Source organism: Urtica dioica, chromosome 3, assembly GCF_054948205.1.
Source record: "Urtica dioica subsp. dioica isolate 48M chromosome 3, U.dioica_male_clone48M_v1_H2, whole genome shotgun sequence".
NCBI lineage: Eukaryota > Viridiplantae > Streptophyta > Magnoliopsida > Rosales > Urticaceae > Urtica > Urtica dioica.
Window position 1 is genome coordinate 43,760,660 of NC_142758.1, and position 21,108 is coordinate 43,781,767.

The 21,108-nt window shown below is 48.1% G+C and overlaps 2 protein-coding genes across 3 annotated transcripts; both read right to left on the reverse strand.

Moving 5' to 3' along the window:
* Positions 1-1,708: 1,708 nt before the first annotated feature.
* LOC149402998 (uncharacterized) lies at positions 1,709-3,517 on the reverse strand. The gene is made up of 6 exons (XM_089609605.1): positions 3,313-3,517; positions 3,135-3,230; positions 2,820-3,038; positions 2,290-2,386; positions 2,143-2,205; positions 1,709-2,044 (listed from the first exon to the last, which is right to left on the reverse strand). The coding sequence occupies exons 1-6, from the start codon at positions 3,475-3,477 to the stop codon at positions 1,851-1,853; spliced, it is 834 nt and encodes a 277-aa protein (XP_089465731.1). The 5' UTR covers positions 3,478-3,517; the 3' UTR covers positions 1,709-1,850.
* Positions 3,518-3,688: 171 nt separating this feature from the next.
* Positions 3,689-5,515, reverse strand: LOC149402999 (uncharacterized). 2 transcript variants are annotated; one of them, XM_089609606.1, is made up of 7 exons: positions 5,401-5,515; positions 4,796-4,974; positions 4,653-4,715; positions 4,510-4,557; positions 4,363-4,407; positions 4,187-4,244; positions 3,689-4,041 (listed from the first exon to the last, which is right to left on the reverse strand). In XM_089609606.1, exons 2-7 carry the CDS (start codon positions 4,943-4,945, stop codon positions 3,965-3,967), a joined length of 441 nt encoding a protein of 146 aa, XP_089465732.1. In that variant the 5' UTR covers positions 4,946-4,974; positions 5,401-5,515; the 3' UTR covers positions 3,689-3,964. The 2 variants fall into 2 exon arrangements, with proteins under 2 accessions (XP_089465732.1, XP_089465733.1); XM_089609607.1 differs by having other exon boundaries at positions 4,796-4,964; positions 5,401-5,509.
* Positions 5,516-21,108: the final 15,593 nt, after the last annotated feature.

The window sequence follows — 21,108 nt, forward strand, 5'->3', positions numbered from 1 at the left end:
ATGTGAAAAGGCTTTCCAAGAAGTGGGTTGTTGGTCAGAGAAGAGCGCGAAGAGCAGCGACCGATAGTGGTCATGGCAGCTCGAAAGTTGCGACCTTACTTTCAGTCTCATGCCATAGTCGTAATGACTAACCAACCAATTAGAACTTCCTTGCACAGTCCAAATCAATCGGGCTGTCAAACTTAGTGAATACGATATCGAATATCGGACTAGGAGATGTGCCAAATCTTAAGTTTTGGCCGACTTCCTGAGCACGACCCCGAAGTCACAGCATCCGACGGCACTTGGACTTTGAAAGTAGATGGAGCCTCATATAAGCAGGGAGCCGGAGTGGGAATACATATGACCTCTCTTCACGGAGAAATATTCAAGCAGTCCTTCAGGTTTGATTTCGTTGCCTCAAACAACGAAGATGAGTACGAAGCATTCATTGCCGGACTACAACTGGTAAAGGCCGTTGGCGCGAAGCGAGTCCATGCATTTTACGACTCGCAGCTTGTCGTCGGCCAATACACCGACAAATTCGAAACAAGAGATGGCCGAATGGAAGCATACTTGAATAACAGCTAACAAAACAATTCGATCAATTTAAACTCACGCGCATCTTTAGAGGGGAAAACACCTCCGTGGATGCCCTCGCCACCCTAGCATCCACCTCGGATCCCAAGCTCAAAAAATTATACTGGTGAAAACGATCAAACAACCTTCCAGATTCATTAATGTTAATAGAATATTGACTATGTAATGGGGGGATTGGAGAGAGAAAATCTTTAATTACATTACCACTTGTAAGGTCCCGACCGAAACCAAAAGAGACGTAAACTAAAGCGCTTATAAGCGCCAGATTTTGCATCATCCATGGAGTCTTGTTCAAAAGAAGATTTTTGGACTCCTACCTAAGAATAAGATGCGTCAGAGTAAGCGAGTCCTTGCAAATACTCGTCGATGTGCATGAAGGGGGGTGCGGAAGTCACGCATGAGGGAGATCCCTCGCAATCAAAATAAAGGAGACAAGGATACTCCTGCCTCACAATGCTCTCTGACTGCGAAAGACATTCAAGGCATCGTGACCAATGCCAGCGACACTCCCCGAACATTAAACAACCCACCAACGAGCTATCATCAATCACGGCCCCATACCCTTTTATGAAAAGTGTCCAAAGGACATCGTCGGGCCAATGCCCGCTACCCCAGGCGGACTACGGTTCCTTTTGGTCCTGACCGACTACTTCTCCAAATGGGTCGAAGCGGGGGCCTTCATCCCGATAAAGGATTCCGACGTGCAATCCTTATCTGGCAGAACATCAACTGTGCATGGAACGCCAAGAGAGATCGTAGTAGACAGTGAGGCATAGTTCATCTCTAAAAGATTCAAACAATTCTGCTTCAATCGTGGAATCAAACTAAGGATGTCGACCCCCCATAATCCCAAGGAAATGGACATGCCGAAACAGCAAACAAGACCATAGTCAACTCGACAAAAAAGAAGCTTATGGCCAAGAAAGAACGATGGGCAGAAAAACTACCCGGAGTAATCTGAGCATATCATTCGAACCCGCGACGAACGATTGGAGAAACCCATTTTTTGTGCCTTTTTTAATAGCTATAGTAAGATCTCATCTCCAAATTAATTGACAATTAATTATAACCGGTGACCATATTAACTTTTTTAAGTCCCTGCATCTTTCCGGCATGAGATTTTAACACCTTAAACTTCAATTTTCGCCGGTCATGTTTCAGGTCGGAACAAAAATAGTTCTGAGATGTCCACAAAGAATGTAACCTATATTTCAGCGAAAAACCAACAAGTTTATTGCCTAAAATTTCTCATCATGCCTGGTCTTGTATTTTCACTTGTAAGCTATTCCATAGACATGAGTGTTTATAAGAGGAACATTGGATAGAAAAGCCGTGTTGAGCCTGAGATCTGAAAACCCGGCTTCCGATATGAGCTTTCCGGTTTCCCTCGTTAAGTGACACCCGTCGGCGAGCGCTTGTTGCAACGGGTCGAGAACACTCTGCACGAATCTCAAACTCGTTCCTTCTGCGATCGATCGCATCACAACATAATATAAACCATATCGGACATCCGTTATACATAAATAAGTAAACAAATAAACGAAACAGATTGTGAGAAGCGACCTTTTGCGGCCACATGCTCGACAAAGAGATAAATCCCGCCTGGTTTGAGTACTCTCTTCACCTCTATGAAATGAATGTGGATAAGATAAATATAGAGAAAATACTCCAAGCAATGGTAATGAGTGATTTTTTTTTTTTTTTGTTTACCTTGCAATGCCATGCTAACATCTTGAACAGAACACAGCACAAGTGTTCCGACAATTGCATCAACAGAGGCATCATCGAACGGTAAAACCTCCCCGACCTAGTTACAAAAAATATTGCATATATGTGTGTGTGTCAGTGTTGGTTTTGCAACATTCTAGTCTTTTCATATAACTATCGAACTTTGTTAATAGAATCTATCACCTAAGAAACTTATAACATATTTTCCGACTGAACAAACTTGATATTTTTATAAAACAAAAACCAACTAAATTTTACTACCACCCTAAAACTAAAAGCACTAAATAAATGGTGAACAATTTAAGATAAATTTCTAGTACGAATATGTTTAAATGAAACTTTTTGCAATTACAAACAAATTGTTTAAGCCTTTATATGTTTTAAGATGTTAAGGTGTTGGATTTCTTCTCCTGTTTTTTTTTTCTTCCCCTTTATGATCAAAAGGACTAAAGTGCTATATAATATTGTGCAGTGCATTAGTAAAGCCATTATTAACAAATGACACGACGTACTGCATGAACGAACTTGAAATTTAGGAGCGGAAGTCCAGCGGCGATAGCCGATGCCTGGGCGTACTTTTCCATTTTCTCATTTGGGTCGAGGCCGTAAATTTGAACGTCCTTTTCACCGGCGTAGTAACTCATATTAGGACCCGTCCCCACGCCGATCTCCAACACCTTTCGAGCTTTTCCTCTCAGCTTCGAAAATAGCTCGGATTTGTAACCAGCAATCTGCGGAAACAAACTACGCATCATCATTAAGCAATGCAAGTAAAAAAAAAAAAAAAAAAAGACATATTTCGGGTTTGACCAACAAGATCAACTGACCTCAGCCTCGTAGGATTTCGTGGTTGTGTTCATAACCGAAGCGTAGAACTCTTCGTACCAATCTGGTTTCGAAGGGTGAAACTTCTCCAACGTGTCCTGTAAAATTATATACTCTATGACATAGAAAGTTTTGGAATTTCTTCTAATTTCTTTATTTTTTTATTTATGAATATCATACCTTGTAATCAGAGAGCGCGTTTGATGGGAAAACGGGAAGTAGAGATGTGGCTGTGGCTCCGATGAGGAGGTCTCTTCTTGTTCTTCCATGGCAGCATGAACAGCCTTGACGTGAACCTGTGTTTGGTTGGACCAGAGACGAAGATACAATAGAAAGAGAGATCATTTTTGTGTGGCCATTGTTTGTTGTTCCATCACTAAAAAGGGGTGTTATAATAACAAAACTAATAAAACAAATTATCTACTGTTTGAGTGATAGCTAATTTCCTCAATAACTCGTGAGAGAATTCTTTTTTTTTTTAATCTTTATTAGCAAAAAAAATTATATCTTCCAAGCTAGAATAAAAAAAAAACGTCGCTTTGATCGGACTTATCTGTATCGGAATGCACAACGTAAAACATAACCAGCAGATTTTCAATTCAACATAAGGGGGGTCTCGTCGATTATTCAGTTCAGAGACACGAATGGCCATCGTGACAAGACTCGCAAATCTTACATCAAATCAAAATAGAAAAAGGTACAGGGAAAAAAAAATTAGATTAAATCTGCCTCTTTATGTAAATTTTTTTCCTATAGAATGTCACAACTGATCTTCAAAACGAATTCCAAATCCATTTTCGAAAATCTCGCCGGAACACCACAGAACCGTGATCTACGCAGCTGAGTTGTGGTTATTGTTGTTTTCGTCGATGCTTTGATCCTCCATGGTCGTGTCAACATGGTCTCCCTCTGCAAAAAATAAAGAGTATAGAGAATCAACTGAAATGTCTTTGACTTCCAAATGTGTATATATATATATATATATATATATATATATATATATAAAGATTATAAATAAATAAAATAAATATAAAAAAAACCGTTGTTTATGTACCTTCACCCTCACCGGCCGGAGCATAAGCAGATCGTCTAACTTGCTGATGCGGAGTCGGCTGAGACAAACACGGCCACGATAAAAGACAAGCCTTAGCACATATATACACATACATTTTTATACATAATAACGTTTTTATATAGCTCTTTTAAAAAAAATGAGAAAAAACCAAATACCTGCAGCTTCGGGCGAAGAGCTTCGAGTGGTCCTTTTGGTTTACCCTGTTATTGAATGAATGCATGAATTTCAAAAGAAGTGAAATTTTTACCCATCCGGTCATTTCTCTAAGTTTCAAGGGGATCATCAAATTTCTGAGCATTTACCTTTCCTAATGCCCAATCGGCAGAATCGAAAAACGCCCGCTCATGATCCTGGAAGCAACAGCAATAGTATGAATCTCAATCGTTCGGAAGAAGAATCAATCGAGTAATGATATTTTCAGAGCCAGCTTGTATTGTTTATATACCTTCGATATCAGTGGGGGTTTCTTCGGCAAAAGTCCTCCATACTTTTTCTTGATTGTTTCCTCCTGAATTTACTACACATGTTAAAAATCCAAATTCAACAATTCGAAACAACAATCCAATTTGAGTTTGACCAATTATGTACCTGCTGATCGGAAGAAGGCATGGGATGAGCTCCGTTTGTGACCGAATCGGGGACGTGATCGTCATTTCTTGTATCGGAAGCTTTTAGCTCCTCTTGAGCATCGCCGTCGAGCTTTTCCTCCTTCGGATGATCTTTGTCTGTGCTCGACATTATAGGCTTATGCTCAAAGCTATAAAATTCTGCAAAAAAAAAAAAAAAAACAAATACTTCAATTCTCGAGTCTCAACATGAAGCCCATAAATTTCTAGAATTGGAATCCCAAAAAAAAAAATGAAGCCAGTTCATACACCGGAAAAAGGAATCAAAACCATTGTAAAAATAAATAAAAAAAATTCCGCTGGTAGATTCTCCGCTGCGAACATGTAAATAATTTATTTGAAGATTACACAGAAATCCAAGACTTACAAGTATTAAAACCAATCAAAGGCTAAAGAATCGAGACTGATATCGAAAACAAGATATTGATCCCCGAACATTATTTTTAAAACTCAGAGAAGATTGATAAGAACAGAAAAAATATATATATTCTGAGTTTGATTCTATTCAAATATGCAAATGCATAATGGAATGAGAGAAAGAAAGTAAAAGTGAGTATTGATGATTACCTGATTGCAATGGAAGAAGAAATGTCACCGAATATTTGTATTCTATTTTATGTGGACATTTTTATGATGAAGAAGAAACAGCCTGAACGTTACGCTGATACAAAGCTCATCTCCCACTCTCTCTACCACATTTTGGGCCATGTCTAAATAGGCCCAAGTAGGCCCATATTTATTTATAACTTTGGTCTGTCCTTTTTGAATTCTGAGTTATCCAAGCACCACTTGTGTAGATATTGCCTAAGTCCTTTTTTTTTTTTTTTTTTTTTTTTTGTAACTAATCGCACGAATAACGTATCTAAAACATTTATTCTGTAAATATTATTTTTAAATTGTAGACAATTATTTTACTTTTACTTGATGCCTATAGATTATTACAGGAAATTTCTTATTGTTCTGTGAACAATTTAATTTTCTTTAAAACCACTATTTTTAAATTATTTAAAATTAACTATTTTAAAATACTTTTCCGACTGCATATACTTGCATTTCCTTTACTCAATCATAAAGTAATAAAAATATTGACATATATTGTATAAAAGTGAGATAAATTTATCAATGCAGATATTTATTTGATGTGCAGGCATAATTATATATATATATATATATATATATATATATATATATATATATATTCCTTGGAGAACAAACACTTCCAACAACTATATAGAAAACATAAATTAATGAGGTACCTAATATTTTTTTAAATATACAATTAAATACTTTTTTTTACAATAAAAATACTTAATGTTGGGTTTTTGTTGCACCGTTAAATGAAGTTATTTAAGTTTGTCGTCAATACACGTGGTAGTCTCGGATTAATCACGATTTATTATATTTTATTAAAATTAATTAAATTTTAATAATAAAAATTTAATTATAAACGAATTTTATAATATAATTAAAAATTAATAATATTATCAAATATTTATTTATTTAAATTAATCAAGAATTAATATTATCATTTTTGTATTAATTATTATAAAAATGAACGACTTAATATTTTTTTAATGATAGAAACGATTTAGTATTTTTATAATATCATTTTTAGAAAAATACTCGTTTAATTTTTTATTATAAAAATTATTTAATATTTTTTTTCTTAAAATTTATCAATTAATAATTATATAATTTTTATAAATATTCTTGATTAATTTTCTATTCAAAACGTTTTTAATAATATTTATTATTACATAATTATAATATTTAAGGTATTTTAATTATTTTTTTGTTATAAGAATTATATTATTAATGTTTAACTACTTTTAAGGAAAACAAATACTAAATTGTGTTTAATCTGAGGCTACCACATGTAAGTCCGATTTTTTTAAACGGTGCAATTAAAATTTATCATTAAATATTTTTTACGCGAAAAAATAGATATTTAAGTGTATGTTTCATATTAGGTATTTATACCGACATTTCCTCTAAATTAGGTGACAATACTTTTGTATCAAATAGTAGACATATAAGGAAAAAAAATTATAGATCATAAACCAGACCAAATCATTGATTTTTTTGTCAATATAGTCTAAAAAATTTATTTATTTAATCTCGTTTGTTAAATCTATTTTCTTGTTAAATTTGTAGAATAATTACTTTAAAAAAAGTCTAAAATAATTGGGGTCTAATTTTATTTATTTTCTTATTTAGCCTAATTCAGTTTTATTTTTCCAATCATGTATAAGCAATTTGATCCCAATTAGAGACGAATTTATGACTCTTAACCATGCACCGGTACTACATAAATATTTAGAATACAATAGTTGAACAACATCTTTTATATTTAACTTTAAACTAATTACTTTTAAGCGGTAGCTACTTTGGTCTAGTGGTAATCTCACACATACATCGTCTGAGAGTTTTTGGGTTTAAGCCTCATAAGCATGCCCCCTTAGGATTTATTATAAACTATGTAATCTTAGTCAATAATGTCGCATTCGTTTTGCACTGCTAATATAATCTTGACCTCTAGTATCACTCCAAAAGAAAAGCTAATTATTTTTAATGTGTGGTGCAATATTAAGTACGACATACACATTACTGATCACAACTATTACCGCGAATTTTAATCACATATATGACCTCCTCGCTCGTCGAACTTCCATCAATGTCTCAAACTTATCGTGTCTCAACGCTCTATCTTCGTGGTTGAACATTTCTTATTATTTTTCTTTCTCTCCATCTCTTTTCATGTCTATTAGAAAAAGGTAAAGTAGATTGGCAATTAATTATAGTAATTTAGTGATATATATTGTTTTTTTAACCAATTCTCACGATAACTCGAACCATTCTTCTCATTTGAAAGAGTGGAGGGCTTTATCAATTGATTTTGCCCCTCTTGTCAATGTTATACTGTTGTTGGTTGTACGAAAATTGAGACTACATATGATATAACTTTACACCTGATTGACGATATATCAAATTAATATTATAGTTTTTATATATTGTTCGATTAATTTATTATTTTTTTCTCCCTCCTCATGTAGCCAAATTTTGGTGGATAAAAGTGGGGCATGTGGAGTGTCAATCCCTCCAAACCTTCTTATTTTCTTTCATATTCGTCCACTAGACTAGACACACGCTCTGGGTTGGGCCTCTCGGTTGGAAAGGCCGGACATGACTTGCACCGACGGGCGATATGGCAAAATGGCAAAGAAAAGTGCTTTTTTATGTATCATAAGCTACACCATTGGTGTCACGACCTGCGAGCCGTAGTTCGCCTGCAAGCCGCGACGCTCTCACACCTATCGTTTCATAATAGACAAAACATACACACTAATTATAATTATTAAGCATAAATAAGATAATTTTAGTAAATAACTACAAGACATATAAATTAAGTAACTTAAATTTCGGGGAAATTTTTTGTTTTCATTACACACAACATGTCTTATAGCCACTATATACATACCAGATAGTATTCGTTTGTTTCGAATACAATTTACATATAACTTACAATTAGGATACTTCAAATAAACTAGATACATATAGGATAGACCGGTGCGCGAACCAGGACTCAAGATATCTTCGTCTTCCAAACATTGGTCCTTGCTCCTGCAAGAAGTTGGTTCCGTAGTTTGAGAAGTTGGCTGATTCCAAGGTTTCAAATGCCGTTTTCGTAGCCGTTTCGAACCTCTTAATTTACGGAAAATCGACACGCCGACGAAAAATCGGACGGAAAAAATGTGGAAAAGGGCAACTGATATGCCGTTTTCAAATTCCGTTTTCGATGGAAAACCGACAAGCCGACGGAAAACCGAACGGAAAAAATGTGGCAAAATATATATTAAAAATATACATATATATATATATATATATATATCTTAAATTTTACATTTGTAAAATATACGGTACTTAATATATTAATATATGTATGATATTTATTTTAAAAGTTTGTGGCAATGAATATATTATATTTTTAAGAGTTTAATTATATGTATGTCTAATATATGTATTTTTTGACACAATATATATATATATATATATATATATATATATATATATATATATATTTCTTTACTCAATGTTACCGGTCCGTCTCGGCCCGGTAGATCGACGACAGCCACGCTGGCGGCCGTCCTGAGACTCCCCCGCCCGCGGCCGACTCAGAGCCGGCGCCCGTCCAAGGCCGCCTCAGAGCCGGCGCTCGTCCAAGGCCGCCTCAGAGCCGGCGCTCGTCCAAGGCCGCCTCAGTGCCGGCCTTCACCTCCATGGCCGGCTCAGAGCCGGCCCTCGGACAAAGGGGTGCCCGAAATGCCCTTTTTGGTCGCCTATAAGTACCGGGGTCCCTCTCCCGGTCCAGGTAATACGAAATTTGAGTACTGAAACGCTGCCGAACTCGTACCTCGCTCGTTTCTCTCAAGTCTCGACCCCTAAACACTAAACCCTCTACAAACCACCTCAATCCTACTGATGTTGAGCGTCGGAGAGGTAAACAGGGGCAACCCCCCTGTTTTCCCTTTGTAGTTCACACCTTTCCTGCTTGCTTTTCAGGTGCCTGGACGAGATAGATACCACAAACAGCTAAGGGACAACTTGGGATACCAAGTCCGACACGCTCGAGCCGAAGTGAGACCACTTGGTCCGGCCTTGGGTCTAACCACTTTGGGCTCCTAAATCGTTGTCCGAAAAACTGCGACAACATGTTGGCGCTAGAAGGAGGGGTCGAACCTCCGACCTTAGCAAGCTCTCCCTTTCATTTCCCCAATTTCACTACATCTACGACTCTCGAGAGATGAGTCACATTCCCACCACCTCCGCGGGTACTCGAGCGACGAGCTCGAGGTACGGTCTCCGACGCCTCGTACACCGTCTTGAAGGGCAGCCCCAAGACCCGGTGAATGACCCCGAGGCCGAGCTCCGAGAGGACACGGCCCGGCGGCTTGCGGAGCTCCTTGACCGTCCCGGCGTTGATGGCTCGCTCATCGCCAATCTCCTCGGCTACGACGTCGAGGATCGATCCGCTCGAGACGACTCCGACCCCGACTACGTGGGGGAGTCGAGGACCGATGAGGCGACTCCTAGCCTCGCCCAAACACGGCCCGAGAGGTCCAATGGTGCATTGGCCGATCCTTCACACCCGGTGCGACGGCAGGTGCGGTCACAGTCCCGGGGACTCGCCCCCTCGGTTTCAAGAGGCGGCCGGACACGGCCCCTCGCCGAGGAGAGAGCGACCCTGGTGGATGATGGGGCCGATAGCCGAAGCGCTCGCCGGACGGTTCGACCAAGAGTGACCTCGCCTCGCCCCGCATCAAGCGTGGACCTTAGAGAGCGCTTGACGGCGCAGAGAAACTCCCGAGGGGAGGATCTCCGCCAAAGGCTCAACTCTCGGAGGGACGCGCTTCCCGCCGCAACTCTCGGCCGGCCTCAGGCCAATGTCGTGGACCAAGCGTCCAATGAGCGCCAACCGGTGACTCCCGTGGCCCCAACAGTCGGCCCTACTAACGGGCTTGATATGGTCACGATGATTCAGAGCCTCCAAAACCAAATCATCGAGATGAGGGAGTCAAGGAGGCAACGGCCGTACGGAGGGATTGAGGAATCATACTCTCCCTTCGCCGCTCAAATCCTCGCGCAGCCTTGTGTGGGGAACTTCAAACTACCGTCCATCCCTCCTTATGATGGACGGACGGAACCAAACTTCCACATCCAACACTATGAGACATGGATGACAATGCAAGGACAGACGGACGCCACCCTCGATTCAAACTTCCACATCCAACACTATGAGACATTGTCATCATCACTTCAAACTGCATCTCGTCTTTTCGGGCCTTGCGAGAGGCTTTCCTTGCTCGATTCGCCACCCTCGTGGCGCAAAAGAAGTCAAAGACCCACCTCATCTCCATCCGACAAGGGAGAGACGAGACACTGAGACAATACCTCGCCCGCTTCACCGAGGAGTCTCACAAAGTCGAAGGGTTCGACGATAAGGACGCCATCACGGCGATCACCGAGGGAGTACGCACGAGCGACTTCCTCAAATCCATTGTTGGGCAAGTTCCGCGTGACATGGCGGAGCTGATGACGAGAGCCCGCACGTACATGGGAATCGAGGACTATCTCGATGGCCGGGATGGCCGAAAGTCAGGAGGACAGGGTAGTCGCCGCTGCGACGACCAGGATGGAGATCGCCCCGACCCTCGAAAGAGGAGGAATAAGGGAGGTCAGGCCCCTAACGGCCGCTCCCTCCTCGGGCCAAGGCCGCCACAGGTCGATAGCTTCCGAAAGTTCTCGACCTTTACTCCTCTGAATACTCAGCCGGAGCGGATCCTGGCTCTGCACCGTGACAAGCTGGGAAGTCCAACCCCTCTCACGAAGGATCCCGCCAAGAGGGATCGAAGTAAGTTCTGTGAATACCACCAGGATCACGGGCACCTGACGTCCGAATGCTACCAACTCAAGCGTCAGATCGAGGCCTTGATTCAAGATGAGAAATTGAAAGAATACGTCCTTAGAACGATCGGGACGGCCGCGGCGCACGGGGAGCGCCCACGGCAAGAAAAGAAAGGTCCGGTGACGGTGACTATCACGGGCCGAGCGGCAATCGAAGAACCGGAGAGTTCGCAACTACACATCGTGGGCGCGATCTTGGGCGGCCCGGAGTTCGGAGACTCGGCCACGCAGAGGAAGAAGTACGTGCGCGAAGTTTCCCAAGGTAAAATAGCACACTATATCAACCACACGTACGAGGCCCCTCCTCCGGCCCCGTTCGAATCCATGTTCTTCACCGGCCAAGAAGCGGCACGAGTGCTCCATCCACACAACGACGCGATAGTCGTCTCTGCCCCCGTCGCCAACAACCTCGTCCGGAGAATCCTAATCGACAATGGGAGCTCCGCCGACATAATCTTCAAGTCGGCGTTGGACAGGATGAAGCTATCCGGGATGAGACCGACCCCAATCTCGACCCCACTCTTCGGCTTCTCCGGGGAGAGGGTCATGACGGAGGGAACTATCGACCTCCCGATTACCTTCGGTACCCCGGGAGGGCTCGAGGTTACCCACATCGTGTCGTTCCTTGTTGTGGATCAGCCCTCGGCATACAATATCATCGTCGGCCGCCCGACTCTCAATCGGTTGAAGGCCATAACGTCCACGTACCATCTGATGATGAAATTCCCGACCGAGAAGGGGATCGCCGTAATGCTGGGAGACCAGTCAATGGCGAGGATGTGCTACATCCAGGGCGTGGACGGAAAAGGGAAATGAATGATGGTAAGCACCGTCTTCCAGCTCGGGGACAAATTCCCCTGCAAGATAGAGGAAGGAGGCACCTTCGGAGAACTGGACCAAAGGGACGATGTCGAGCGTCGAAAGGTGGAGACACCGGACGACCTCGTTCCCGTCGTGTTGGACGACGCCAAGCCTGGCCAGGTGGTCAAAGTAGGCGCCCAACTCCCGTCCGGGATCCGAGTCGAGCTCGCCGCCTTCCTCCGCGAGCACAAAGATGTCTTTGCATGGACACACGCCGACATGCCGGGGATCGACCCCGAAATAATGGTTCACCGACTCAACGATGACAAGAGAGTAACTGAGCGCGTTCAACCGCGGCGGGCGTTCAGCGGTGAGAGGTACCAGGCCATTGGTGAAGAAGTTGACAAACTTCTCGCCGCCGACTTCATCAGGGAGGCGGAGCACCCCAAGTGGGTGTCCAATGTGGTGATGATTAAGAAGCCAAACGGGAAGTGGCGGATCTGCATTGATTATAAAGATCTTAACAAAGCCTGCCCGAAAGATAGCTTTCCTCTCCCGAGGATTGAGCAACTCATGGATGCCACGGCAGGCCACGAGTTGCTGAGCTTCATGGACGCCTGCTCAGGCTACAATCAGATCCGCATGCACGAACCGGATCAGATCAAGACCACCTTTGTTACGAACCGCGGACTTTACTGTTACAAGGTCATGCCCTTTGGCCTCAAAAATGCGTGGGCAACGTATCAAAGGTTGGTGAATCGCATGTTCGCCAATCAAATTGGCAAAACCATGGAGGTCTACGTGGACGACATGCTTGTCAAAAGCCTCAAGGCCCACGACCACGTTCGAGACCTTAGAGAGATGTTCACGATCCTGCGACGCTACAAGATGAAACTCAACCCCAACAAGTGTGCTTTCGGGGTCGATTCTGGAAAGTTCCTGGGCTACATGGTGAGCCGCCGCGGGATCGAAGCCAATCCTGAAAAAATTAGGGCGATCTTAGAGATGAGGTCGCCGCAGAAAGTAAAAGAAGTTCAAAGTTTGACGGGAAGGATCGCCGCCCTGACGCGATTCGTTTCCAAGGCCACTGACAAGTGTCAGCCGTTCTTCAAGGCACTGAAAAAGACCGACGGGTTCGTATGGACGGAGGAGTGAGAGGAAGCGTTCTACGAAATGAAAGCCTATTTCACCTCCCCCCCGTTCCTCGCAAAGCCAAAGAATGGCGAAACTTTGTACCTCTACCTCGCGGTCTCCGACAAGGCCGTGAGCGCGGTCCTCTTACGCGAGGAAGACAAGGTGCAATGGCCGGTCTATTACATGAGCAAGGCGCTCCTCGACGCCGAGACCCGATACTCGGAAATCGAGAGATTGTCCCCCGCCCTCGTCATGAGCGCAAGAAAACTCCGACCCTACTTCCAAGCGCACCCCATCGTGGTGCGCACGGGACATCCAATCAAGAAGGCCCTTCAAAAAGGGACCTCCTCTCGAATGGCCATATGGTCCCAGGAGTTGGGCGAGTACGTGGTCGAGTTTCAGCCGAGAACCGCCATCAAAGGCCAAGCCCTCGCCGACTTCATAGCGGAGTTCACAAGCGCACCCTCGATCGGCGAAGGGGGCAAGGATAATGGGAACGAGGAAGACGATGAGAACGACCACATCGAGTCGTCAAAGAAGAGGACCAGCAGCCCGATAGGGCCGATCTGGGACTTGCACGTAGATGGCGCGTCAAACGCCCGGGGGGCTGGCGCTGGCGTTGTACTCACGAATCCCGATAGGGAAAAATTGAGATACGCCCTGCGGTTCGAGTTCAAGGCTTCCAACAACGAGGCAGAGTATGAAGCTCTGATCGTTGGCTTGGAGCTGGCGAACAAGCTAGGCGCCCAAAACCTGCGCATCTACTGCGACTCGCAGTTGATTGTGAACCAGGTCAGGGGCGACTACGCCGCTAAAGAGCCAAACATGATCGCGTACTTGTCAAAGGCCCAAAAGAATCTGGAGGCCCTATCGTGGTTTGAGATCGTCCAAGTTCCCCGAGAAGCGAACATCGACGCCGACGCTCTGGCAGGCCTCGCATCTGGGATAGACGAGGAGGTTGAAGGAAGTGTCCCGATTGAAGTGCTGACTCGACCCTACGTCTCGAGGGGCGACGTGGGGTTAGTCGACGTAGTTCCGCCACCCTCATGGATGACGCCGCTCGTGGAATTCCTGAAGCGAGGAGTCGTCCCCGAAGACAAAGAAGAGGCCAAAAAGCTGAGAAGCTTAGCGCCAAAGTACACGATGAGGGAGGATAACTTGTTCAAGAGAGGCTACTCCATGCCCCTTCTCCGCTGCCTGACCGAAGTCGAGGCGAGGAAGGCGCTCCGCGAGGTGCACGAGGGGGTGTGCGAAAACCACGCCGTCGGACAATCTTTGGCATTGAAGCTGCTAAGACTTGGATATTTTTGGCCGACCTTGAAAAAGGACTCCCACGAGTGGGCCAAAAAGTGTGATAAGTGCCAAAGGTTCGCCCACATCCCGCGTCAAGCACCGGCCCCATTGTGTCCAATCATTGTGCCGCGACCTTTCGCGAAGTGGGGAATCGACCTCATCGGTCCCGAGGCAATACAAGCACGCGATCGTGGCCATCGATTACTTCACGAAGTGGGTAGAGGCTGAGCCGCTAGCGAAGATTACCGAGGCGAACACGACAAGCTTCATTTGGAAAAGCATCGTCTGCCGCTTCGGAATCCCCGCGTCAATTGTAACCGACAACGGGAAACAATTCGACAATGCGCGCCTCCGAGAAATGTGCGAACAACTGGGCATTAGCAAGACTTTCTCATCTCCCTGCCATCCTCAAGCCAACGGTCAGGTCGAGGCGGTTAACAAGACAATCTAAGAGAACTTGAAGAAGAAGCTGGAGGAAAGAAAAGGGGCTTGGGCCGACGAGCTCCCCATGGTCTTATGGGCGTACCGCACCACCGCTCGAAATGCGACCGGTGAAACCCCTTTCGCTCTCGCGTTCGGCGTCGAGGCCGTGGTACCCGTCGAGACCAAGCTATCGACCTTGCGCATCGAGGAGTACGAAGAAGCCACCAACAACGACGCAATCAGGCTCGAGTTAGACCTCATAGACGAGAGGAGGGCGGACGCACTCACCCGGCTTGCTGCACAAAAGAGGAAGGTCGAGAAGTACTACAATTCCAAGATCAAGCTGCGGAAGTTCGCCGACGGGAGCCTCGTTCTTCGAAGGATGTTCCAAAACACCAAGGTGCAAGGTGCGGGAGTTCTAGGCCCCACCTGGGAAGGCCCGTACCGTGTGCGCCGAGCCATCCACAACGGCACGTACGAGCTCGAGAACCTGGAGGGACTCGTGTTCACGCACCCGTGGAACGCGGAGCACCTTCGGCAATACTACCAATAGATGTTCATTCGTCCACTTTACGTGTTGTTGTTTTCATGCTATTTTCTATTTTAACAAAGACAATTTTAAATTTCAAGTTCGGCCAACGACTTGGGATGTAATTTTTCAACCATTTCAACATTATAATGAATTACATTTCGCTTCAAAGTATTGTATTATAATTTCTAGTCTCCTCTACGAGCACCCAAGAAACTCGTGGGGCTAAGGAGGATAGAATGAGGGTAACAAGCTCATTTACTCCACTTTTCACGCACCAAGAGGTAGCGAAACGTCCACGAATCGGATCAGTGCACCGGACCTCCGACCCCGCACGTCCCTCGTGCGACGCTCTCGCACGAGTCGAATCCGTACGCCGAGAGATAGCGAAACGTCGACAAGTTGGATCCGCGCACCGAACCTCCGACCTCGCACGTCTTTCGCTGCGACACTCTCGCGCAACGTTGCGCCTTGCACACCGATAGGCAGTAAGGCGTCGACGGATCACGTCCGCGCACCGGATCGTCGATCCCGGCAGTCAAAACCCAAAACGTGACACGCGTACCGACAAGTACCACGCTCACTGGGAACTGCAAGCTCGTCCCGATACGCACGCCGATAGGTAGCGTACTCGCCGGAAGATGAGCGCGACGGCCGCCCAGCTCGCACACGCCGATAGGCAGCGAGTCACGAAGGGATGGCCGAGAATCGCACCCGCCGGATAAAACTGGTCTAGCCAGCGTCCGCGGAAAACTTCGCCGCCAAATGCGACAGTAAGCCGTGCAAACCGGTTACGCTAGACATAGTAAGCCGAGTTCGTAAGACACGCATTGTTCAAAATTGCGCAAATCGATTACACTAAGCATAACAACTCGAGAAAATAAGGCGCATAACGAATAAAAAGGCTTCAATCAAAGCAGGGCAATGTTGCACAATCAACCCAACAAGAAAAGCACGAAAGTACGATACATGTCAAACATAACAAAAATCTGGAATGAAGCGTAAAGCGAGTGCTAAACAAGTGCGCAGAAAACCAAAGAAAACTTGGCTACTCTGAGCCGAAGTCGATCTGCTCTTCGTCGTCTTCGGGGCGAGGGGCGCCCGGCCCGCCAACGGCTTCTCCATTAGACCGACAGTTTGACGACTGGGCGGCCTCCGCAGGGACTTCGGGAGGCAGGTCGTCCTCTGGCAACTCGTCATCCGGAGGAGGAAACATGGCATCAAAGAAGGAAAACGTGATCCCGCGAGACGCGTTCTCCTTCGCGGTCGCGTCTTTGACCCGCATGGCCACCTCGTAATGGGCCACCTCCAGCGAGAGGTCCCAGTCCTCCTCCACCTCCGTCTTGGATCGCACGGCGTCGTCCCGCTCGTAAAGTATCCCTCTCCCTCTCGGCCTTGACCCGGGAGATCTCGCTCGCCGACAGTCGAGCGTGGACGATGTTCAGCTCCTCGTCCCGGCTCGAGAGCGCCGCCTGGAGCTTCTTTGTCTCCCCTAAGAAGGTGTCAGCCGCCTGCTCAGCCTTCTCCCGAGACGCATTCTCTCCCATACGGAGCAATTTCTCGGCCGCCGCCTCCTCGCGAGCTCGCTTCAGTTCCTCCTCGAGCGCTTGAAACTCTTGGGCGGTGCGGACCCCCGCCAGAGTGGCAGCATGGGCGGCCGTCGTGCTCTCCTTGTCATTCTCCATGATCTGCATGCGACGCAGCAAGTCCCGAAGGATACGGTCGCTCCGTTCTTGACGCACGAGCATCTGTGGAAACAAACAATATACGTGCGATCGAAATAAGCATAATGGTTGCACATAAGACAAGCAAGCGAATCGTACCTTTCGGGCGTCGCCAATCCCACTCTGGAAATGCTCGAGGTCGCTCGCCGTCAGGAGACTCTTGAAATCCCGCAGAGAGGTTTCAAGGATCCCTCGAGAGCATTGATCCCTCAGCTCCGCCGCCTCCGCTAGGAGCATCGATTCCATGCCGTCTGGCGCCGCCGACGTATGAGCGCGCTTGTGGCCGGTGGACGAGCCGGGGAGGGTCGTCGACGATGGTCGCTTGTTCGAGGAGTTTGCCTCGTTCCTCGCCCGCGTTGGAAACCCCCAATGGCGAGCCTCGGCTTGTCGTTGAGTCGCGGTCACGGCTTCGACGTCGAGTGCCACCCTCGGTACTTGCATGCGCGGTCGATGTCGTCGGGTCATGGTATCTGAAAAAGATAAAGAGACGACAGGTTAGAATACAATACAATGGAACGTGCAATAACGGAAAGCATATGTATGGTTAGTACCCCCCACGTCGGGGGGAGGAGCAGACGAGCCCCCCGCCTCTGATTCGGGGTCCTCCGTAGCCTCCGCGCCGAGACCCGGGCACAGGGGAGCGTCGTCACCAGACGTGAACCACCCGGTCCTCGCCATTAAGTCTGGGGATTCGAAGTGCGGTCCTCGACGCCTTGATTCCGGGACCGCCCTCATCACCGCGTCAAGCTCGGAACCCTCGATATCGCCCACGGGTGGAAAATCAGCCGTGGGGCCGAAGAAGAGAGGCGCGATCCCGAAGGCTGACTCGGACACCCATATCCAAGGGTATCTGTGCTTCGAGTTAACCTTGCTAATGATGGCGAGGCGCTTACGGTGTGACGCTAAGTAGAAGCCCGGCTTCCCGGGCACCCCTCGTACCATCATGAGGCCCTGGATGTCGTCGGCAGTGACGACCCTCTTCTTCGCCCGATAAAGCATCATGTGGCACGCCGCGACCAGCCGGTAGAAGGCCGGGGACATCTGCAAAGCGTGTACCCCCAATCGAACCAAAAACTCCTGGATAACCGGTTGAAAAGGCAATCTTAATCCCCCACGAAGACTCGCCTCGTGGACCGCGGCATACCTCTTTCGAGGGCGGGTCGGAAGATCGTCGGGCAACGGTCTGAGGATTGACACAAACTCCGGGATGCTGTAGCGTTTCCTCAGACTCACGAAGCTGGCAATGGAAATCAAGCTCGGGACGTCGACACCCGAGCAGTCGAGGTTGCCCCGTACGGCCGACTCTCCTATCGGGAAGGTTGAGGCCCGCGTTTCCTCCCGCGTAGTGGAAGAAAGTACCCTCGCCGCAGGTGCTACGCGACGGCTCGATGAGTCCGGCTGTCGGCCGGCCGGGTCGCCGCCGTCAGGCCGGCCCGACCTGTGGCCGGCGGCGCTCCCTCCTGTGCGTGCGTCGAGCCCGAGGACCCAGCCCATCTCCTGGCTGGGTGGCTCCTCCACGCGCGGGTCCGGCCCAGGCGACCTCCGGCCTCCGGCGCGCGCGTCAGGCCCGTCGGCCCGGCCCAGCTCTCGGCCAGTCGGGTCTCCGGCCCATGAGCCCTGCCCGGACGTCCCAGCACTCGTCCCAGGCGCGTCCGGCCCACCAGCCCGGTCCGACTCGCGGCTGGCCAGGCCCTCCTCGCGTGCACGCAGCCCAGCTGCCCCGTCCGGACCCCCAGCCGGTTGGGCCTTCCTCGCGCGCACCGGCCCGGCCCGGCTCCTGGCCGGCTGCGTTCTCCTCGCCCAGGCCCGGCCCAATGGGGCCTAGGGTTTGCCCAAGGGCTAGGCAGGCAGCCGCCCCCTGGCCGGCGCCACCTGGCCGGGCCGCCTCCTGCCCGGCATCGACCCCTCCCTGGGCGGTGTCGCCCGGCGCCGGCGACCCTCCAGCGGTGCACGGCATCGCCGACGCGGCCGGGCCCCGGGGGCTGTCCTCCCGCGCGCGATCTGCAGGCCACCCGACGGCCGCCACTGGCCGAGCAGAGGCCTCCCCCGTGTCAGGATCAACCCAGACGACGTCGAGGTCGGCAGGCGCGCCCTCCTCGGCGCCGACTTCGCCGCGCGCGGCCACCCCGGGTTCGCTCGCGCCGCCCGGGCGTTCTCCCTCGTCAACGCGCCTGGTGAGCGCCTGGTCGGTCCAGCCCAGTCGGGTTAGGGCTTCTTCGGAGCTGGGGTCGACCCAGATCGCGCCGCCCCTGGTCGGGGCATCCCCCCCGACGTCGCCCTCCTCCGACGCGTCTCCTCCAGCGCCGGCCGCTCCAGGCGCGGCCGTCTCCGACACACGCGCGTCGCCCAGGCCACCAGCAGGCAGAGGGGCGTCGTTCCCCGGCCTGGGCGGGTCCTCCCCGACGTCTCCAGCGCCGCCGGCGCCGCCCCGAGCCCAGGCGCCTCCTCCGGCGCGCGCGCTGTCCCCGGCGTCCCCCTGCCGGCGCTGGCCGTCTCCGGCACGCGTGCCCTCTCCCTCGTCGGCTAGCCACGCCTCCACCAATGAGAGATCCTCTCCGGTCATCTCGATAGCGTTGATCGAATGCGACGAATACCGTGTATCGGGGATCGTTGGTGGGGGCGAAAATTGAGCCCAAAAAACATCCAAGTCCACGTGGTTGTCCTCAAACAAATCATGCAAGTCGCCTTCAATGGTCCCACACCCCGATAGGTGGTCAATGGGGTCCATGGGCGCGAATAACGAGGCAAGCATGATCGACAAAAAATAAAAATAATATTAAAAGACGTCGGAACATACCTCTTGGCGACGGGCTTCTCCGATGGGCCAACGTTAGACTTTGAGTTTACCACGCGATTTACAATCGATGATAAACTCGGGGGGCTAATGTTACCGGTCCGTCTCGGCCCGGTAGATCGACGACAACCACGCTGGCGGCCGTCCTGAGACTCCCCCGCCCGCGGCTGGCTCAGAGGGGGCGCCCGTCCAAGGCCGGCTCAGAGCCGGCGCTCGTCCAAGGCCGACTCAGAGTCGGCGCTCGTCCAAGGCCGCCTCAGAGCCGGCGCTCGTCCAAGGCCGCCTCAGAGCCGGCGCTCGTCCAAGGCCGCCTCAGTACCGGCCTTCACCTCCATGGCCGGCTCAGAGCCGGCCCTCGGACAAAGGGGTGCCTGAAATGCCCTTTTTGGTCGCCTATAAGTACCGGGGTCCCTCTCCCGGTCCAGGTAATACGAAATTTGAGTACTGAAACGCTGCCGAACTCGTACCTCGCTCGTTTCTCTCAAGTCTCGACCCCTAAACACTAAACCCTCTACAAACCACCTCAATCCTACTGATGTTGAGCGTCAGAGAGGTAAACAGGGGTAACCCCCCTGTTTTCCCTTTGTAGTTCACACCTTTCCTGCTTGTTTTTCAGGTGCCTGGACGAGATAGATACCACAAACAGCTAAGGGACGACTTGGGATACCAAGTCCGACACGCTCGAGCCGAAGTGAGACCACTTGGTCCGGCCTTGGGTCTAACCACTTTAGGCTCCTAAATCGTTGTCCGAAAAACTGCGACAACACTCTATATATATATGTATTTAAGAGAAATGTTTAAAAAATACTTAACTATCCTTTATATTTATATTTATAGCTATGTATATAATATATATAAAAAGTGAAAAAAAATTGAAGATAGACGTTAATATGTAGGATTGATGTATAATATAATTTATTTCTGATGGCAGTTTATCTTTAATACAAACTCATATATATATATATATATATATATATATATATATATAAAATAAACTATTGGACATAAGCACTAGGGGCACTTTTACCTCGGACATGTAAACATTGAATTAAAAAAAGATAATCTCTCTCTCTCTCTCTCTCTCTCTCTCTCTCTCTCTCTCTCTCTCTCTCTCT